General features: G+C 46.4%; 1 protein-coding gene across 1 annotated transcript in view; it reads right to left on the reverse strand.

The window, feature by feature from the left end:
- Nucleotides 1–20438, reverse strand: part of EPHB1 (EPH receptor B1) — a 115054-nt gene that overhangs the window by 77468 nt on the left and 17148 nt on the right. Inside the window, exons 3-4 of the mRNA XM_089909931.1 lie at nucleotides 10905–11029; nucleotides 2799–2961 (exon numbers count right to left, since the gene is read on the reverse strand). Coding sequence (XP_089766057.1) covers nucleotides 2799–2961; nucleotides 10905–11029 — 288 coding nt within the window. The remainder of the gene's footprint in view (nucleotides 1–2798; nucleotides 2962–10904; nucleotides 11030–20438) is intronic.

Genomic DNA, 20438 nt, shown 5'->3' on the forward strand with positions numbered 1-20438 from the left:
TAATGTTTTAGTCTAAGTATGACCCAAATATTGCATGCGAGATACTTAGACTAAAACATTATTTGTTGTTTATCTGAAATTCACATCATTTAACTGACCATCCTGTATTTTATCTGGCTCCCCTAGCAATAATTCCTCTTGAAGTGAGGCTCTCAGGCCCTGCATCAGAATCACCTGAGCCCGACTGTTAGACCTATTTCCAGGCCCCTCAGACCTACTGAATCAGAACCTGTGAGTGAAAGGCAGGGTATCTGCGTGTTTACCAAGCACTCCAGGTGGTTCTTATGAACCCTGATGTTTGGGAACCTTGCTTCAACTCTCTGGGTGGAGGATGAGATTTCAAAAGACAAGGATGGGGCTTCCCTGGTGGCGCAGTGGTTGAGAGTCTGCCTGCCGATGCAGGGGACGCAGGTTCGTGCCCCGGTCCGGGAAGATCCCACATACCGCGGAGCGGCTGGGCCCGTGAGCCATGGCCGCTAGGCCTGCGCGTCCGGAGCCTGTGCTCCGCAACGGGAGAGGCCATAACAGTGAGAGGCCCGCGTACCCTAAAAAAAAAAAAAAAAAAAAGACAAGGATGTTGTTCTTGAAGCCTCCCACTCTCTAGAAATCAATTTAAAAACTGAAGGTAGAGTTTCAGTTTCCCTCTGCTGCGAGCTTTATTGTAATATGTGTGTTTAAAGAAAAAATAATTTGGCAAAAAATAAAATAAAATTCATGTTAATTAAAACATTCCTAAGCCGTGTGACCTTCACCCTTTCCCACTAATTTCTAGAGAGTCAGAGGTTTCGAGAACCAATATCTTTGGGTTTAGAAGTCTTCTTCTCCACCCACAGAGTTGAAGGATGGTTCTCAAACACTGGGGTGCATAAGAATCACCCAGAATACGTGGTAAACATGTAGATACCCTGCTGTATAAATGGGTTTAAAAAAAAAAAATGAGGTGAGCAAGTAAAAAGTTAGCAGGCTGTAGCTAAGAGCAGCCAGGACCACAGCGGCTCTGCCCCACGTGGACATCACCTGCCCAAAGCAGGGTCACTGACCCTGGGCGGGATCCCACAGGTCCTGCCCGCCCCAGTGACCCTATCACTGACAACCTTCAGACTCACCTTTGTGCTGCAGGGAGGCCTGAAGCCTCAGTGAACATAATTACTACCGATGTGTGAACCTCAGTCATTAAGATAAATACTCTCGAATTTGGCCACTTACCAGAACTCTCCTACAACCAACCTCTGTTGGGTTTACAAAACTTAACTGCCAAATGTAAAAGGAATAGCCTTCTTGGGAGAAATTTGTTACTTCTTGATTTGTCTAGCCGAACCGCCAAGAGACCAGTACTCAGAGCATTTTGAGTTTGGGCTTTTAATCCTGTGTACCTCCTGATGCCAAAGTGCCCATAAATCTAGATGGTAAGTGAGGTGCAAAGAGGGGAACAGAATCCTTAAGGAACCAAAGACAGCCTGTGTTCTTTCATACCAGCAGTATTATTCATCTGGATAAAGTGACTCACCTTTCTATCCTAGCTCACTATCCTCAAAATATGAACCAAACTCACCTAAAATAAACTCAGAGCTGGCTGCAAACTCTCATCCTACAAAGGCCAGACAGCTCACATCAAAGCATCCAAGTACAGATCACTGGGAAGTGGGGGGGAAAGCCCCCAGCTCAAGGCAGAGTCCTCACACTAGGATGCCCACCAGCATTGGCTTCTCTTACAATTTTTCATAAGAAAATGGATATTATAATTTTTATATAAAATCATTTGATTTTTAAATCTTTCTGATGACTCTTTAAATTGTTTCAAGATATAATATGGGTCAGTAGAAAACCTCAAGCCCTCTTAAGGGCCTTATCAGAGAGTGCTGGCCTAAAATAAAACGTTATGTAAGGGCAGAGTGTTTTCTATATAATTTAAGTAATGAAGGAAAAATTAAAGGCTTTCAATTTGTGACACTGGGAATAGAGTGACACCTGGGAAAATATCAGGAAACAGCTCATCAGTGAATAAATAAATATAGAGAGATAGGTGGAGAGGTAGTAGATAGGTGAATGAATACATACACTACAGTAAGTGGCTAATGTAGAGACAGACACCCATACACAAGGCTGAGGTTACAGGGAATTGGATTTTCATAACAATTAAATGAGGAGATCTCAGAGGACTGGGGGCGATTGTGAAAACAGAGAACTAATAGAGCTCAAAGGTGGAAGTATTTTTGGTGACAGATTGTGTGGCCTTGGGGACATTTCGGTAACCAGTGGCTATGCTCTCTGGAGATGCCTCAGCAGGACCTACTGAGGGTCACACATGAAGCTGCTTCAAATATTCTGAGACACGTGGAACAGCCACTCCCCAAATTGTGTCCCTCTGTTTTCTTTCTGGAGTCCTCGGCTCATGCAATGAGGCTGCGTGTTCAGCTCCCAGCCTCCAGAACAGAGGGGTGAAGTGGGAGTGAGGGTGAAACAACACAGGCACCAACAGAGGCATATTCTTGAGTTCTGTGTGCGTCTCACTGCTGTGCAAACGCAGGCCAACACGTGGGGGCCTCTGCGCATGTGGGGTACATAGACCTTTCCAAGGTAAATCCACTAGATATTGAGAAACAGGCCAGACTTCAGACAAATGCCCTGCCTAGTGAATCGAGGAGTCTACACAGCCCTACTGGGGACAAACACTTCCTTGGGAATTCCACTGGAATCCAGTTAGCAGTTGGCATTTTGGCTGCGAGTACAGCCTTGTGGGGGGCTCTTCCCTCCTCCAGCTGCCTGCCCTGTACCCAGGTCACCGGCCTGTCTCTTACCATCCGTCAGAGTCTGGAAGCACATCTTGCCGCTGAACTTGCCATAGCCGGCCACGGTGCGGGCGCGCACCTGGACCACATACACCATGCCAGGCCGCAGGCCATCGATCCGTGCGGTGTTGGTCTGGCTCCTGGCCATGGAGGAGTTGAACTCGTTGTGTTCCTGCAGAAAAGCAAGGGGAAGAGGTGGGCAGCCTGCTCCTAAGCATGCAGGCCCCTCAGTTCTTGTTCCTGCAGACCTGCTAGAAGTTGTCCCCAGCCCCAAGCCATCCCTCGAAACAGGGTCAGGCTGGCCTGGACCTAAAGAATGCCAAATCAGCTCTGGACCATGTGGTGGTGATGCTCTGAAGAGAGGAGTCTGAGCAAATGGCTGAGCTCTCACGGACTGGCAAGGGAGACACAGTCATCTTCTACTCCTTCCCCTCTGGGGTTCAGAGACAGAATCACAAATCACATCCAGGTTTGCAAACCCACTCTGGTCTCTGACCTCAGCCGAAGCAAACTGGGTCACGTTCACACCCTACCCGCCTCTCTCTGTGTTGCTTCTGCTGAGTCCTGGTCTTTCCTCTCCTCACTCAAGATCTTCTCAGTCACTCCGCACAGTGGCTATTCTAGATCACTCCGTAAGGGCCCTCAAGTCCTTAGACAAATGGCTTTGTGTCTGCTCACTCTGCTGGAAACTTGAGGCCTTTCTGGACTACCTGCTTCTGCCTTTGCTTTGGTGTGTGTCCGTCTGGGTCCCCGTAGTCTGAGTTCCTCTCCACCAGCATCTAGGGAGGACATGCCCCTTCCCCTGGAGAGCAGGGCCTGTGTCCTCACCTCTCCCACTATCCAGGGGGTCAGCCCCACCCTCCTGTGTGTCACTGTCTCCAGCACCTTCTGCCCTGCCCTCTGGAGTCCCTGTTACCTGCACACGTGTGTCCTCTGGCATGCACAGACCTTGCTTGGGTCTCTTCCTTCTGACCCTCCCATCCATCATGAGTGCCCTTAAAGGGTCCTTGCTTTTGCCATCCTTGCTGCTAATCTTGTGTAATATATGGTTTGCACCTGGACTTTTTGTAGCCTCCCATCTTTTCTGCCATTCCCTCCCTACTGAAACTAAACTTCATTTGTAAAAAAGATCTCTGGGGGCTTCCCTGGTGGCACAGTGGTTGAGAATCTGCCTGCCAATGCAGGGGACATGGGTTCGAGCCCTGGTCTGGGAGGATCCCACATGCCTCAGAGCAACTAGGCCTGTGAGCCACAACTACTGAGCCTGCGCATCTGGAGACTGTGCTCCGCAACAAGAGAGGCCGCGTTAGTGAGAGGCCCACGCACCGCGATGAAGAGTGGCCCCCGCCTGCTGCAACTAGAGAAAGCCCTCACACAGAAACGAAGACCCAACACAGCAAAAATAAATAAATTAATTAATAAACTCCTACCCCCAACATCTAAAAAACAAACTCTAAGGGATACACATTAATTAAAAAAAAAAAAGATCTCTGACTCCCTAAAGCTATTATCAGATAAAGACAAAACTCCTCAATCTCAGTCCATGGATCTTTCATAACAAAGTCAATCCCAATCTCTCACATCCCCCTAAATCGCCACCTTGCTGCCCCTCCAGGTACCACAGCCCTGGCCCCCAGGCCTTCGCTTAGGCTGTTTTCCCAGTTTGAAATGCCTCTCTCCAGGCCTCCTCTGCAGTCTCCAGGTTCTTTATGCTTACACCCCTCAAGGCCTCCTCTCCTAGGAAAGCACCCCTCACTATTCCAGCCCATGGACTCTCTTCACTGCTGCCCTTCATCCTTCCACCTAACCCTCAGCACTTTCGTGAACACCATTCCTGGTCTCTAATCATTCCCACGTGAGCATTGTGAAGATGGTGGCTTATCCTCCAGTGTGCAGGCACAGAAGTTTACAGTCTGGGTCTGCCCCTGTTTTGCACCATGAATCTTAGAGCAAAATGGCAACATTAGTGAAAATGGAGATCTTGGGTCACTGAGAAAGAGGTCCCGAGTCCCACGTACAGATCTAGGGCACTGTGATGAGTTCTAGGCACAGCAGTCCAAGAAGCATGGTGACAAATGAGAGGAAAGCTGATGACCAGAGGTCTGTAAGCCACATCCTTAGTCAAAGGACAGAAGAAACATGGGGAGTTGAACCAGGACAAAAGAATACAGCCCCATGATAAGAAATTACTGGGGTCTTAAAATATGAAGAAAGTCTACTTTGCAGAGGCAGAGATGACTGGATGTGTAATCATTCATTCATTTGGCCAGGCGGTCATATTGATGACACACTACCATGTGCTGGGCACAATACAAGGGCTGCAGGTACCAAGGCATGGTCCCTGCCCTTGGGTATGCGACATCGTGTGGTGTGGGGCCAAAAGCAAACAGAAGATGACAGCAGTGCTGAGTGAGTGACTTGGCAGAGGGCAGCTCAGGGGGTCCCCCAGCCTAGAGTGATAAGGCGGTTGAAAGGGGCTCCGAGAAAGGGTGACATGAGTGAGTCATGGAAGAGCAAAGAAATTAGCCCCATGGTTGAGTGAGGAGAGTGAGAACTGAATAGAATATCCCCTGAGAACAGGATAAAACAGGATAAAAAAAAAAAGCCCTAAAGGGCTTCAGGAGCCTGCAAGTGAGTGGGCATCTCTGGAGCATAAGTGGCATGGGGGTGGTGATGAGTGGCTTGGGAGCAGTTGTAAGGGACTCCAGGTTAGAGGCCAGAGCAAAGAGGCATGTGAACGTTACAAAGAGGCCCACGCTCACACTAAGTGAGGTGATATCCATTGGCCTCTGTGACAGACGGCCTGGGGAGGGACCACCTGTCCATCATTTGATCTACTTAAAAAGTAGGTGGATGGCCCCCCTCCCCAACCCAACCCCCACCAATCAGGGATTCAGCAGAAAGAAGGTCATCCCCTCTAGAAGGGATGCTATCTAGAACTTTGGTCATTACTATCTTGACACGCTGGAGATCTGAAACTATGAAACTCTTAGTTCACCTTACGAATTAGGACAAAATCCCATTGCTACAAAATCCAGGTGACTGCCTGAATTCTCTGGTTTTACTGGAATCAGATGCAAGTGTGCACTGCTTGAAATAAGTGAAGCATTGGATGGGCAGCTCTTTTACTGAAAAATGTGTTCTGGTATATTGGCATTTGGATTGTGAGGACCGAACATTAACCCATAATCACTTTATCATCTATGCATCCTTCAAGAAGTTCAATGATTAAAATGAGTATCAGTCCTTGTTCTCTCAGAACCATTAATCAACCTCAGGCAAACAAGTGAGAGTGAAGAGCAGGGTTGCTTTCTGTTGTTGTTTTTCTTTCTTTTTTTTTTTTTTTTTTGGTTGCTTATGACTGATTTCACAAGGGTATGGGAGACAGAGGCTGCAGCTGTTGAGGGCAGAGACCACATCTTCTTTCTCCATCCCCAATGCATAGCACAGGGCTTGCCCTGCCCGAGTGCCCAATACCTCTGTGCTAAATGAATGAATAAACAGCACACTTTGGACCAGTCATTTTAACCCATCGATGGAGCACAAGACATTGCCAGAGTCTGAAAGAGTTCCTATGAGAAAATGGTCCTAAATTTGAAGGGTAGAAATTCCCAAGGCCTAAAGCAGCCCCTTCTCACCTAGACAGTTAATATGAAGGGTGAGTACACGTCTAAACACTTAGTCATTAAGACAGCCGAGGGCAGCTGTAGATGCTCCTCCCTTGGTTTGCCTAAAAGTGCTGATGCCAGGAGTGAAAAGTGCTACAAGACAGTAAACAAGAGGGAATGATGAATGGAAACGTATTCAAATGGGGAAGAAGATGAACATGGGAGAGACCCTGGAAGTGTCATCAGCTCGATGGCATCTGAGCTCTCTATTAATGAGCTGTTGCAGGAGATGAAAGCCTCATTGATTCTACTCACAGCACTGAGATTGAAAGGTGTACCAAGCACAAACCATGAGTGTGATATGGAGCAGGAGACCTGGGCTTGGAGAACTACAGCCTATGGCCAGCTACCTGTTTTTGTAAATAAAGTTTTATTGGATCCCAGCCATGCCCATCTATTGACATCTATTGCCCATGGCTGCTTTCCTGCTACAAAGGCAGAGTTGAGTAGTCGGGCTAGAGACTCTATGGCCCACAAGCCTAAAATATTTACTACCTGGTCCTCACAGAAAAATGGTGCTGATTCCTGGTTTAGAAGAAGTAGTGCAGGATGGAGGAATGATGAGTTCAGTTTCTTTGGACTGAACCCAGGACATCTACTGGGCTGAGTTCTACTTATGTTTGCATCTTCTTAAGACCAGGATTCCACAGCCTTGTGGAGCAGGGAGGGAAATCATTCTGGTTACAAGCATTTGGATTGAAAATTAAGATACAATCTCTTATTTCAGGCGGCCATGCTAATTCTCAGATCCTCAGCATTAGCACAATTGCATCCAGTCCTACACTGAGCTCAGAAATATACTGAAATATAGTAAAAGTATCTATAGTTCTAGTTCTGTGGTTCTCTAGCTGCGACCTGTGAGGTCATGGGTAAGTCATTTAACCTTTCTGTGACTTAGTTCCATCATCCATAAATTGGTTATACCTGGCTTTCAAGTATCTTTCTTTTATTTCTTTTAAGGATCAGAAGTAATATATTTGGCATATAATAGGCACTCAACATATGATGAATTATTATCATTGGGGCTATTATTTCAAAATACCCTCACAAGGCAATGTCCTTCCTTTAGACATATTAGAAGTGGTCAAGGCATGTAATGTATTTTATAGTCAAGCACTTTATACGTGAGGAAGAGTTCTATCGTAATATACCAAATGGCAACCAGTGCTTAGGAGAAGAATCTTCTGCATCCCTAAAAACAGCATTCTATCTTCTGGGACAATGAAATCCTTCACTGAGGTGCGGAAGCCCCCTCAGGTCTTGAGCTACTGTGTGTGTGTTCTGTTAATAATTGGTATAAATTACTGAGAAGTAGGGACAGGGCCTAAGATGGGAGAATAATCTTCCTTCATAGTGTCAGAAGTTGAGGTCAACTACAGTTTGTACAGGGAAAGGCCATGGAGGACTCAGGTGTGGGCTGGGGAATGAGGAGTCAGGGGACACAGGCATGAGCCTCATGGTTTCGGTTCTGCTCCTTTCACCCCCGTCCCAGGGTGAATGCCCTTGGCACGGCAGGTGAGGAGAAGGACCGGTGGTTTCCCATGTGTCCAGCCCCTTCCCAGCACCGCCCCAGGCTGCAGGGAAAAGAACCCAGGCTATAGACTCCCTTTCTAGCTGTGTGACCTGAGCAACTGGGCTTTGTTTTTTTCAACTTCTTTGTGCATTTGTTTCTTTTACCCAAAACAACGATACTAAGATTTACTACACTGAGTTGTGAAAGGGGAGAGGAGATGATGTTTAGAAAGCCTCTGACACCCAACAGGGGCACGCTAGGGAGAAAGTATTATTATTTATCTGAGATGAGCCATCAGGCTCAAGTTCACGTGTGTGTGGGAAGGGGGTGCTGGGTGAGACCTTACTGGTGACTCTGACATCACACCATATATGGCCAAGCATAATATCCTACTGGACTTGGTCAATAGAACTAGGTCTAGGTCAACTTGAACTTGGTCTAGGTCAACTTTGGTGATGAAACGAGGCCATGTAATCAATAGGTCCAAATAGGTCCAAAACATTTTTGGATTGGTCCAACATTTACTTTGCTAAATGATAAAAAATATCTAGCAAATAAGGGTCCCCAATTCAAAGTTGAATGGATATAATGGCTGCTTATGAATCCATATCATTTGAGTTACCCCCAATTCCCTGAATTATCAGAATCAACTGTCTACAAAACCCAGTTTCTTCTAAATGAGTAGAAAGCCGCCTAACCCTCACCTTTCTTGCAAGTTCGGCTGTAATGGCTGAAGGGCACACCTCCTTGCAGGCTAGACTGGTGATCCACCTGAGCTTCTGCTTTCAGGGAGGTAAATTGGTGCCATTTTACAAGTGTGAAAACTGAGCTAGAGTAAGTGGTTCAGTAATGGGACCATGGCTGTGTGTCTGTCAGTTATGGACGGCCCTGGAATCCAGGGCTCCCTTCCCAGTGCAGCCATGCTCCACTTTCAACACTGTCTCCATGTTGGAAGCTGCAGGTCTTCATCTCTGTTCCTCTTCTTATCCCCGCTGATGCACTGGATGATCTCACCCATACCATCCACACACTGGCAACTTCCAAATGGTCATCTCCAGCCCGTCCTCTCCCCTGAACTCCAGATGTGCACATCTAGCTGCCTGCTCCACATCTACACTTGGCTATCTCAGGGGAATTTTAGACATGGAGCTGAACTTTGGTCCCTTCCCTCACCCCAGACAGGCTCTGCCTACAGTGATCCTCTTCTCAGCCACTGGTGTTGCCATTTTTCTAGTGACTCAGGCCCAAACCCTCCCACATCCAAAACCCAACCTGTTGGAAATCTCATTGGTTTGTCTTTAGTTTATACCCCTGGAAATCAACTATGTTTCATCAGCCATCTTCTTCCACTTTGATTCAAGCCACCATCATCCTTGTCTTAGATGATTGTAATCTAACAGGTCTATTTTCAGTGGAAAAGCCTGAATGACCCTTTTAAAACGTAAGTCAGATTTTGTTTCTCCTCTGCACCAAACCCTGCTATGGATTCCCATCTTATTCAGCGGAAAGGCTCAAGTTCTTAAGGCCTAACATGAGCACCTCCTCTGATTACCTCTCCCCTGACTACTATTTTCCCATTGCTCGTATGACTCCAGTCATGCCAGTCTCCTTCCTGCTCCTTGAACCAACAGTCATGATCTCACCTCAGGGCCTTTGCACAGGCTCTCTATTCCCCAGATGCCTGCTTCACAACACCCTTATCTCCTGCAGGTCTTTACTTAGAACTTACCTTCTCCAAGAGGCCCACCTTTACCATTCTATTTATTTCTGCAACCTACTCCTCCCCCAAACCTGACCCTCCTGACCCCATTTACCTTTATCTGCTTCCCCCCCCCCAATTTACACTCATTTTCTAACACACTATATGAGATCTTTATTTGTTATATTCATTATTCATTGTCTCTCTCTTTCTGTTGGAAAGTAAGCTTCTTGAGGGCAGGAATCCTTGTTTTGATCACTAATGTATCTTAGAATAGTAACTGCCAAATAGCAGGCACTCAATAAATACTTGCCGAATAATAAAAGAATAAATCTGGTATTTGCAAAAATATTGTGTTGGGTCAGTATAGAAAGCACTCTATTTTCCTGGGATTTTGCAAATGCTATAGATCACCATGGTGGAAGGAAAGCCCTGCTTCCCCCACAGATAGGCCAGGGGTCAACTCCACAGGGCACCATTTCCCTCTTCTTGGCAGGGCAGGCCCTGCTGTAGCCCCCAGCAGCAGCTGTGAGAGAGCAGTCAAGGGAAATAACATACAAATTTCTATTTCGATTAATTTCTATCTATCCTTTTACATTTCCATTTAAATATTTGAAACCTCCATACATAGCTCAGCACAGTAGTATATGCATATAATTTATAAATAAACAATCTTATATTGGAGGTATATGGTCAAAAACTTTGAAAAACACCAGTTTAGGTAATTTCCTGGTGGTACATTGGTAAGGACTCTGTGCTTTCACTGCTGTGGGCCTGGATTCAATCCCTGGTTGGGGAACTAAGATCCTGCAAGCCATGTGGTACGGCCATAAAAGAAAAAGAAAAAGAAAAAGAAAAAGACTAGTTTTCAAAACCACAGAATCTTCAGAAAGTTCAAGGGACACCTGGTGGGTGTGTAGCATCTGCATTAGTATAGCAAGTATGTGACTGGGAGAATGGGATTAGTCCTGCCCATCCATGACAGCCCAGTGAGTGGTGCAGACAGCGGGGTTGGAAGGTTCTCTCTTGAGTTGGTACAGAAAGTGCCTGGGCTTTGGAGGCCTTTTCTGGGGCAGAGCTGGGAGCACTCTCAGGGAGCCTCTGATCTGTGTCACCAGGTTCCTCCCCCACTCAGGACTCCCTCCAGCCTGTCTCCCTGGGACCTCAGCTGACCACCACCCATGGAAAAGTGGCTGGCCCTGGGTCTTGCAATCCTGCAGTCAGGGCTGGCTCACCTTCTCATAGTACCGGATCTCATAGTCCAGGATGATGCCATTGGGCTGCTCCGGCTGCGGCCATGACAAGGTGATGCTCCTCATGGTGGCACTGACCTGGTGCATGATGGGGACAGTGGAAGGGGCTGCAGAGAGAGGAAGAGACAGGGCAGATGAACAGACCCTCGATTATACGAGAAGTGCTGTCTTTCAGAGACAAAGAGGCAGAGAAATGTCATTGGACATTTCTCATCAACTAAGCTGGATCTATAGAACTTTCTGTGGGTTTTGCAGAACAAATGGAGTTTGGGTACCAAAGGAGAGAACAGGTGACAATTTAGGACAGGAGAACATGTGTGAGGGTAGGGAACAGAGTGGACAGGAAGAAAAAAGGTTTGACCAAAACAAGAGATGGCTGGAGAAATCACAGGAAAACAGTGTGGGGTGGGGAAAGTTGGAGACAGGCATGGAGGATGTGACCAGCAGGACAAGTCCAGGCTTCAGGCAGTGGGACAAGAGGCGCGATGGAATGTCTTTGAGCAGATGGTGTTGAAGGAACCTCAGTCTTGCAGGAATGGGCTGAGCCATCACAGAGAAGAGGATCTAGAGGCAAGACCTGACAGAGAGAGAGTCGATCTGGTCAGTACAGAATTGCTGTGCAGTGAAAAGGAACATTCTAGCAAACATCTCCTTCTGAGACTGCATGGAAGATTTTGCTGCATTTCCAAAGGAAGAGAGGTGGCATCTCTCAAGAAGACATGAACACAGACCAAAAACAGAGTTCTTGTAGACTTCTGTCAGAGTTTTCCAAATGAGGACATTTGCTGTTGAGAGCTCACAAATATAAATGAAGAAATGATACACAAACCAAACATTTGGAAACAGAATAATAATTCCAAAATCTGTGAAGTGCTTCCAAAATCTCTCTTTAAAAAGAATAATATTTATTTCCCAATTCAACATTTTTCACACAGTGTAAGTAAAATGAAAACAGTCTGGAGATAATAAATGAGGGTTGTCTGTCTAGGAGAAGAGGCGGGTGATGGATGAGGCTGCAGTCTGCGCTCTGCTCAGGGGCTGTTCCATTTAGTCCTGGCACTTCTGCAGTGATGAAGATCGCTTCCTCACACGAACTCCACTTTACAAGGCTTTCTCTGGGGACCATGGCTGAGTGACATTTACTATCCTGGATTTAAGTTAACAGATTCCCCTGTAAGACCTGAAATTACAGAGCACGGGTACCGGGTCACAGGCAGTTCCTCATTCTCCACGATCCACGGACTCTCAGTGAGAACCTATCGCATGAGGCCCCTGGGCCGGGGTGGAGACGCAGAGCTGTGAAGATACCCACGGTCCAGGGGAGCCGTAAGGAGAGCACAGAGTGAGAGGTGCTGTGATGAGCCCTTGGAATTGCAGTGTCTGCCTGGGACTTTGCCCAGTTCCCATTAGAGACCTCATCATGGCCGTGAAAATGTGCCCCTCAGAGCTCCTACCCCTGGGAGCATAATTGCCTAATGACCCCAGCTGCTGCATTCTGCGATCCATCACTGCATCCACGCAGAGCCCACTTCCCACATGCTGCTCCCAGCCAATGACTGAGAATGGCGGGGATGCTAAGGCAGGTCCGTTCCTGACTCTTCTGATGGGCAACTTCTGCTCAAATACTGCCCACTGGATATCCCAACACTTCCCTGTAACTCGCGGCAGTCTAAGACTCTTCCCACTCAATCTTCCTTCCTTCTCTCTCTCCTTCAGGGGGATCAGACCTTCATTGTGGTCTGATAGCTCTCCCAGCCTCCTCTGGCTTCCACCCCATTTCCCTAGTAAATCTGATCCCATCTGATCCCATCTTGGTGTCTGCTTCGTGGAGGACCTGAGTTGATGCAGTCCTGAATCCCCCTATCAAGTATTCCCTGCCCTGCCCTGCTGCATTCCCAGGGATGGGAAGCTCACTGCCTCCAGAAGCTGCCGCTCCATACCTGGATACCTCTCACCAATTTGCATGTCTTCCTTATTCTTATCTAAAATATGTCTTCTTCCTACCGGTCTCAGTTCTGCCAAGTGAAGTAATATAGCATGTTCCCTCTTCCACAGAATGGCTTGTTAAATAGCGAAAGAAACTATTGAGGTCTCCCCTGAGTTTTTCCTGCTGAAAAGAATGGCCAGATACTATGAACATTTCTCCCATGATATGCCGGCACCTGAGGTGGCTTTTTTCCACACGGGGCTCATGTTACCTAAATATCTTTAGGCATAAGGCCCAGAGGTGAACCCAGTTCTCTCACTGCTGTTTGAACAGCAAAGATTAGAGTAAAACTAATATCCACCATGATCTGTGTATTATATATCTATTAATATGACCATTAACCTTTGCTTCAAAAACATGTCCCTGCTATTTGATTTCTTTTTTTTTTTTTTTTTTGCTGTACGCGGGCCTCTCACTGCCGTGGCCTCTCCCGCTGTGGAGCACAGGCTCCGGACGCGCAGCCTCAGCAGCCATGGCTCACGGGTCCAGCCGCTCCGCGGCATGTGGGATCTTCCCAGACCGGGGCATGAACCCACGTCCCCTGCATCGGCAGGCGGACTCTCAACCACTGCGCCACCAGGGAGGCCCCTGCTACTTGATTTTGAAACCACAATCAGTATAACCTTTAGGTTTTCTCATGGTATGCTCCTCACCTTTTATCTGTAGAGTTGGCTTTTAGCTTTGACTACAGGGATTTACATGTGCCTTTATGGTGCAAATTTGGCCTATGAGTCTGGTAAGTTGAAATAATTTTTGATCCTGACTCAACCATCAAATGCATCTTCTCTTCCTCCCAACTTAGGATCATGGCCCAGATCCATTAATCAGCTATTTAAACAAATATTTATTGAGCATCTGTCATGTGCCAGTAATCGTTCTAGGTTGTAGAGATTCCCTAGTGAACAAATTAACATTTCTTGCCTTCATAGAGCTTCTTTTCTAGTGGAGGGATTCAGAGACTAGACATAATAAATAAATACCTTACAAGGTATGTTAAAAATATTAAGTACAATGGGAAAAAATGGAGCAGAGGAGAAGGGATACAGAATGACAAAATATAGGAGGCCAGCCAGGGGAAGACTGCAATTCTGAGTCTTGTGTTTGGCCAGGCCTTGTTTGAGAAGTAGACGCAGGAGCACAGAGATGAAAGAGGACAGAGGGAGCCAGGCGGATGCCTGGGAGAAGAGCATGTGAGAGAGAGAGGCCAGGGCAAAGTTTCTGATCTGGGAGCATCCTGGTGTTTCAGGGAAACAGAAAAGAGCCAGTTGGACTGATGCAGAAATGAGGTCACAGATGGTAGGGCCCCCAGAGACACTAAAAGCGGATGTTGGCTTCTACTGAGAGACATGGGGACCCATGGGAGGGTCGCAAACAGGGGAGTGACATCATGTGAGTTACATGTTACCAGTATCACCCTGTGCTATATTGCTAATGGAGTGCAGGGGCCGTGTGAAAGCTGAAAGAATAATCCAGCTGGAAGATCATGGTGACTTGGACCAGGCTTGGAGTGGTGGAGGTGGTGAGAGAGGAGATGGTCAGATTCTGAATATATTTAGAATATATCTCAGTGGCTGTGTTTCTGGTCTGAGCAGCTGGAAAAGTGGGGTAGCCATCGACTGAGATCAGGGACGACATCGGTACAAACAGTTTGGGAGGAAAGAACAGGTGATCCACTTCGGACCTGCTGGCTTTAAACATCCAGTATGCCCCAGAGGAGATGCTGGGTAGGCAAATGCATGTCGAAGAGGTCCAGGCTGGAGTTATAAATGTGAAGTCATCATATTTCAAAGATATTAAAAGCACTGGAAATGACAGAAATCACCAAGAGAAGGAGCAGAAGAGGATATATAGTCTAAGATTCAGGAGGTGATGGGAAAGCCACCAAGGGGCCTGAGAAAGAAGGCCAGTGATGTGGAAGGAGAACCAGAGAGTGTGATCGCCTAGAAATCAAGCGGCAGTCAGCCTTCCCCGGAGGACAGGATGTGTGAGATGCCACTGCTGAGTCACCATAGTGAAACTAGGCAGTGAGTATGGATTTAGTACAGGCTGAATGGTTAACGGGGTGCTTGGGATTTTTCTTCCCAAGGCCTGTGTGCGCTGTGCAGAGCCCCAAGAGAGGATGAAGGAGCTTCAGGAAAGTGAGGCAGTGTTCTGGAGTCAGTCTGGATGGTTTGGGATCCTGCTGGGCCCACCAGGATGGATGGGAACGGCCCCTATTAATCCTCCCCTCTCTACACTATCCCCGGCTACTGCCCACCACACTGAAAGGGCTGCCCTTTCAGGCCTCTGTGGAAACACGATTCAGTTGACAAGTTTTTTATCGTGTCAGTGTCATATAGGTTTTCAGGATCCTTCTGCCTCAAAAGCTGAAGCATCATGTATTAAAAATTAGAAAGTTTAATCCCAATGGCCTGAGGATTTTTCGTGGGCTTGGTTCTTTATTTTGCCTCTAATCCCTGGAAAGCCATCATTCAAAACTCAGCATATATGCCAACCATTGTGCCACGCCCCTGCTCTAATCACTCAAGACAGAAGGACAAGTAAGAAAGTCACAGCCCTGCTTGAAGGTGCCATTTGGGGTCAAATGGCAAAGAGGTAAGGTGATCCAGACGCAATGGATAGTCAAATCCACTGAGAGGAGTGTCCCTGTTATACAGGTGGCAAGGACCTCCCAGCAGGCCAGCAGCAGCACACAGACCCAGGAGAAGCTGCCGGAGGGTGACAGTCACCTCCACCAGCATTTCTCAGATTTATGGTGATGACACCATCGTCACGGGCCCCCTGGCAGGCCATCTATTCTCATACAGGTCACTCTAAATGTCTTACCTTTTAACTGAGATGGGATTTTGCACAGGGGAGAAAGTAAGAAAGTATCACGCCTCCTCCCTGAAGATCAGAACAGCTTACATTTGGTACTCTGCCATCAGTGATCACCTACAGTGACAAATGCTTTTTTCCTTCTCCAAGTGCAAATGCCACCTCTAAGTCTGGTGTTTCACATGCAATAAAACCTTCAGACAAAACAAAATAAAAAAGAGCTCAGGTATCCACTCAAACACCAACTTCTTTTAGCAAAACTAAGGCAGACTAAGACAGGAAGGGAAAATTAATTCAAAGCAGCAGCCCCTGGGACCCCTGAATACAATAGTCTGAACAGTATGTCCTGGCCAGCTGTGTTTTCTCCATAAACCAACCTGCATCCTAAGATGAAGGGACAGTTTCACTGAATGCTTGAAAGAGTCTCTCCCTCACAAGCACACAGAATGTTTTTGACTAAATTAAACATTTTACAGAGAGAAGGAAATGAAAGTTATTAAACTTTAGCAAATAAGCAAATATAGACCTTTCTTTAGAAAAAATACGGACAAAGGATTAGTTTAGGAGCTATTTGGAAAGAAGGTACTGAAGGATCAAGAAAGATGTGTTTGCAGACATAGAGACCACTGGTGGTTGACAAGGGGGAGGGAGGGGAGGGGAGGGTTGGACTGGGAGTTTGGGATTAGCAAAGTATTCACGTAGGATGGATAAACAACAAGGTTCTACTGTATAGCACAGGGCAACTATATTTAATATCCTGTGATAAACCATAATGGAAAAGAATATGAAAAAGAATATATATATGAAAAGAATATGTAAGAAATATATATATGAATATGAAAGAATATATATGAAAATAATATATATATGTATAACTGAGTCACTTTGCTGTACAGCAGAAATTAACGCAACATTGTAAATCAACTGTACTTCAAAAACTTTTTAAAATGAAAGAAAGAAAGATTTGTTTGGCCTAAAGAGGCGGTGCTCAAAAAATCCAAACATAATCAAAATTGCCCTGCACTTCTTTTCAGCAAAATAAAGAGGCTGGCCCAACAGGAAGTCGGAATCCAAAGAGGACAGTGGAGAAGCAATGACAAGTGTCCTGTCAGGCACTGAGGAAAATCTGTTTGAATGTTCAACCAGAATCAAAACCAGGAGTGTGTAAAAGTCACACACCTGTATTGTTCACAGCCAATAATAAGAAGCCCTTTAAATGTGTCAGAAGCAGAAAGAGACTTAAACGCCATTGGTCAAAGGGCTTAGGGATGAAGAAACTGCAAACGCAGGTGGAGTGAGTCCTTTGTCTCTGTTTTTACCAAGGAAGACTTTGGGGAGAACTTCCTCCCAAAGTGCTTTTTTTTTTTTTTTTAACATCTTTATTGGAGTATAATTGCTTTACAATGGTGTGTTAGCTTCTGCTTTATAACAAAGTGAATCAGTTATATATATACATATGTTCCCATACCTCTTCCCTCTTGTGTCTCCCTCCTTCCCACCCTCCCTATCCCACCCCTCTAGGTGGTCACAAAACACCGAGCTGATTTCCCTGTGCTATGCGGCTGCTTCCCACTAGCTATCTACCTTACGTTTGGTAGTGTATATATGTCCATGCCTCTCTCTCACTTTGTCCCATCTTACCCTTCCCCCTCCCCATATCCTCAAGTCTGTTGCTTTTGAAGCAGACAGATCTAAGATAGTATATCACATACAGCAGCGAGAGTGCACAGAACGTTCTTGTCTGAACTGACAAGGGAGATGTGGATAAATTGCAGGGACAGGATGGCCCCAGCTGTAAGTTATGAAACAACTCACCGGTGACATGGGACAAGTATCAGCCCAAACTAGTCACAGGTCACTGCCAGTGGTATCACGGATGCAGCCTGGTAGACCACCACCAGCCCTCCATTTGTAAGAAGGGCCCCAAAAGAGATCATAGGGCCTGCACTCCTGTCAGAGTCAGGCTGGGTCTTGGGATGGTGGCATGAATCTGTCTGCAAGTTAATAACCCCAAATCTGGACCCTGGCTCTTAATGTGTGGAGCCTTGATTTCCTATCTCAGGTTCTCCTGGACCATACAGTTTATGTTTATGACATTCCTTGACCCTTTAATTTAGTTACTGACTCAGTCATATTCAAAGTTTTCTCTTACTCATTTTGTTTTCCTTATCTGATAGGGGCATTTTCCCCCAATGATTAAGCATCTCAGATTCCAAAACGTGAGAACGAACTGATGCTTTTCTCCTAGGACAATTACTAAGTTCTAAAGCATTATCTTTGCTTATTAAAAATTAGTTCCTAATGTCTTCATTGATTTTTGTGTCAAAATAATTCTTTCAACAGTTATCACCATAATCCATTTTGGAATATAATAAATGATGTTAAAATATTTTATTTAAGACGTCAAAAGTATTATCAGTAGTTTTGAAGAAAAATAATAGCAAAACACACATACATTCAAAATTAAGTTGACCTATTGGAAAAAAAAGTTTGAAGAGGCTATAAAAATATGGAACTTGGATTTTCAGAGTTCAGTAAATCTCATCTAAAGGGGAAAACAGTGTTGCTCCTGCAGATGGAAATCATGCCAAGGACAGCCTTGCTGTGAGACTACCCCTTACCTGCCCTAGAGCAGGGGTGAGGGTCACAGCTGAGTCCCCTCTGCCTGGGCTCAGGTAACAAGCCTAGCAAGTGTCCTAGAAGACAAACGGTGTCTCCACTTAGGAGGCTTTCCTGTCTGAACTTCCCAAGGAGGCCCACGGAAAGGGCAGCCCACTGCCTCCCTCACAATAACTCATGCTGGGTCGGGTTGGGGAGCTTTCCCCTGTCCTTCCATGGGGAAAGGTTTGTGGGGTCGGGGGAGGTCCCCACAGTGACCCCTCAGAGTGATACAGCTGCCCCACCAGAACAGTGTGCATCTGAGTGTTATCGTCACTTCAGCCATCCGGGGCATTGCTGTTTCTCGGACAAACCTCCATCATTTGATGAACATTTGGGATGTTTCCACATTTTGACTATTGTGAATAATGCGGCTAAGAACATTCATGTACAAGTTTCTGCATGGACCTATATTTGCATTTCTCTTGGGTATATACTGAGGAGTGGAATTGCTGGATCATATGGTAATGCTAACCTCTCCTACTCTTTCTAGAATAGCATTTCCCAGCTAAATCATCCTTGGACTAACCACCTGCAATCTACACCATAGATCCCAGCTGTGAGGAAAACAAGGGGGGTGGTAAGGAATAGTAAGGAGCCAAGGGCCCCAGCCTAGGGAAGTAGAAATTAGCAAAAATAGAGACGGACTGTGCTCAGGGCTCTAGAGATGTTGCAGAGAGAGGAGGGCTCCTATTCTGGCTCTGCCATCTGCTTACTCTGTGGTGTTGGGTTAAGGTTACTTAACTACTTTGGGCCTCAAATTCTTCAACTGTAAAACAAGAATATTAACCCTGATGTCATGAGGTTTTCAAGTGTTCTGAGGATGTGCCCCGTGTGGTCCATTGCTTCTTCCAACTAGATCCAGTCTGCTAGCACAGGGGACTTGGCAACCAGCCCAAAGCCTCCTTCTGGGTCCACCACGGTTCACAGATGCAAATCAATCCGTGGGCATCGTTCCCCAAGGTAAATGTGAAGAGCACAATCCAGTGACAAGCCTTGGGTATTCGTATGATAAATATCTTTGAGGAGATAAATAAACATGTCAACCCAGTCAGAGTGGAGTGATGAATAAGAATGGGCTTGGAGAAAGGGAAGGCTAACAGCGGGGTTCCCGGAGGTGGGTGTGATAAATGCTCCAGGAGGAAGATGGTTTCCTGTAACATCTGAAGATGACCTGAAGTTTCTCTGGGACATAATCTAGGAAGTAAACAACGGGGTGCCTTGTCCTTGAGGACAAGGAGAGCTTGTGACTGTGGGGAGGGGCTGAGGCATGGCCCACCCATCCAATGGTGTGACTCAGGTCCAGGAGTCAAAATGTTCCCTCGGCTCTGTGCCCACCTTTCTCTTGGTCTGGTCACTGGCATTGCCTTACACCTAATATCCTGTCCCAGATCCCTTGTCCACCTCTGGGCTTCTTCAGTTTAAAGTATACTGCAGCCAGATTAACTGTCCCAAAGCTCATTTTACTCACTTCTGCTGATGCTCAAAAAACTTCAATGGCTCCTCATTGGAAAAAAAATCTCAACTCCTTCTCTAACATTTTACAGTGTGGCAGCCACTGGCCAGTCCAGGTGCCTCCCATGGTTCCCTCTAAGGAGACCGCTGCTCTCATCTCACTGTTCCACTCACTAAGTCTCAGCAGAACCCAGCTTCAGGGATCTCCCACTACGGCCACCTCTCTTCATAACCCCACCAGCCTTCAAAGGTCCAGATCAGGCCACACACTGCCCTGGCTTAGCCACTCCAGACCATGCCCACCAAAGTGTCCCTTCTCTCCTCCCAACTCAAAGTCCTTACTTTTAATAACTCTCGTGGGGCTGTAATTACCACCTTGGGACACAGCACACTGGGATCTAACTTTCCAGGTGATCACCTCTGGTCTCCATCACTGGAATAAACTCTTTAGGGCACAAGTCCTATTTTTAGCTTCTTCCCATTGTGTTAGCCCCTAATCGATGTTCAGTAAAAGTTTGCCTTTACTGGGATGGCTGCGGGCTCTTCCCCAAAGGCGCTGGAAGTAAGAAGGGTCGGAAGATCACACAGTTGCACCAAAC

This window comes from Delphinapterus leucas, chromosome 4 (assembly GCF_059928025.1).
Source record: "Delphinapterus leucas isolate spDelLeu-1000000601 "Yukka" chromosome 4, BTC_Dleu_Yukka2, whole genome shotgun sequence".
NCBI lineage: Eukaryota > Metazoa > Chordata > Mammalia > Artiodactyla > Monodontidae > Delphinapterus > Delphinapterus leucas.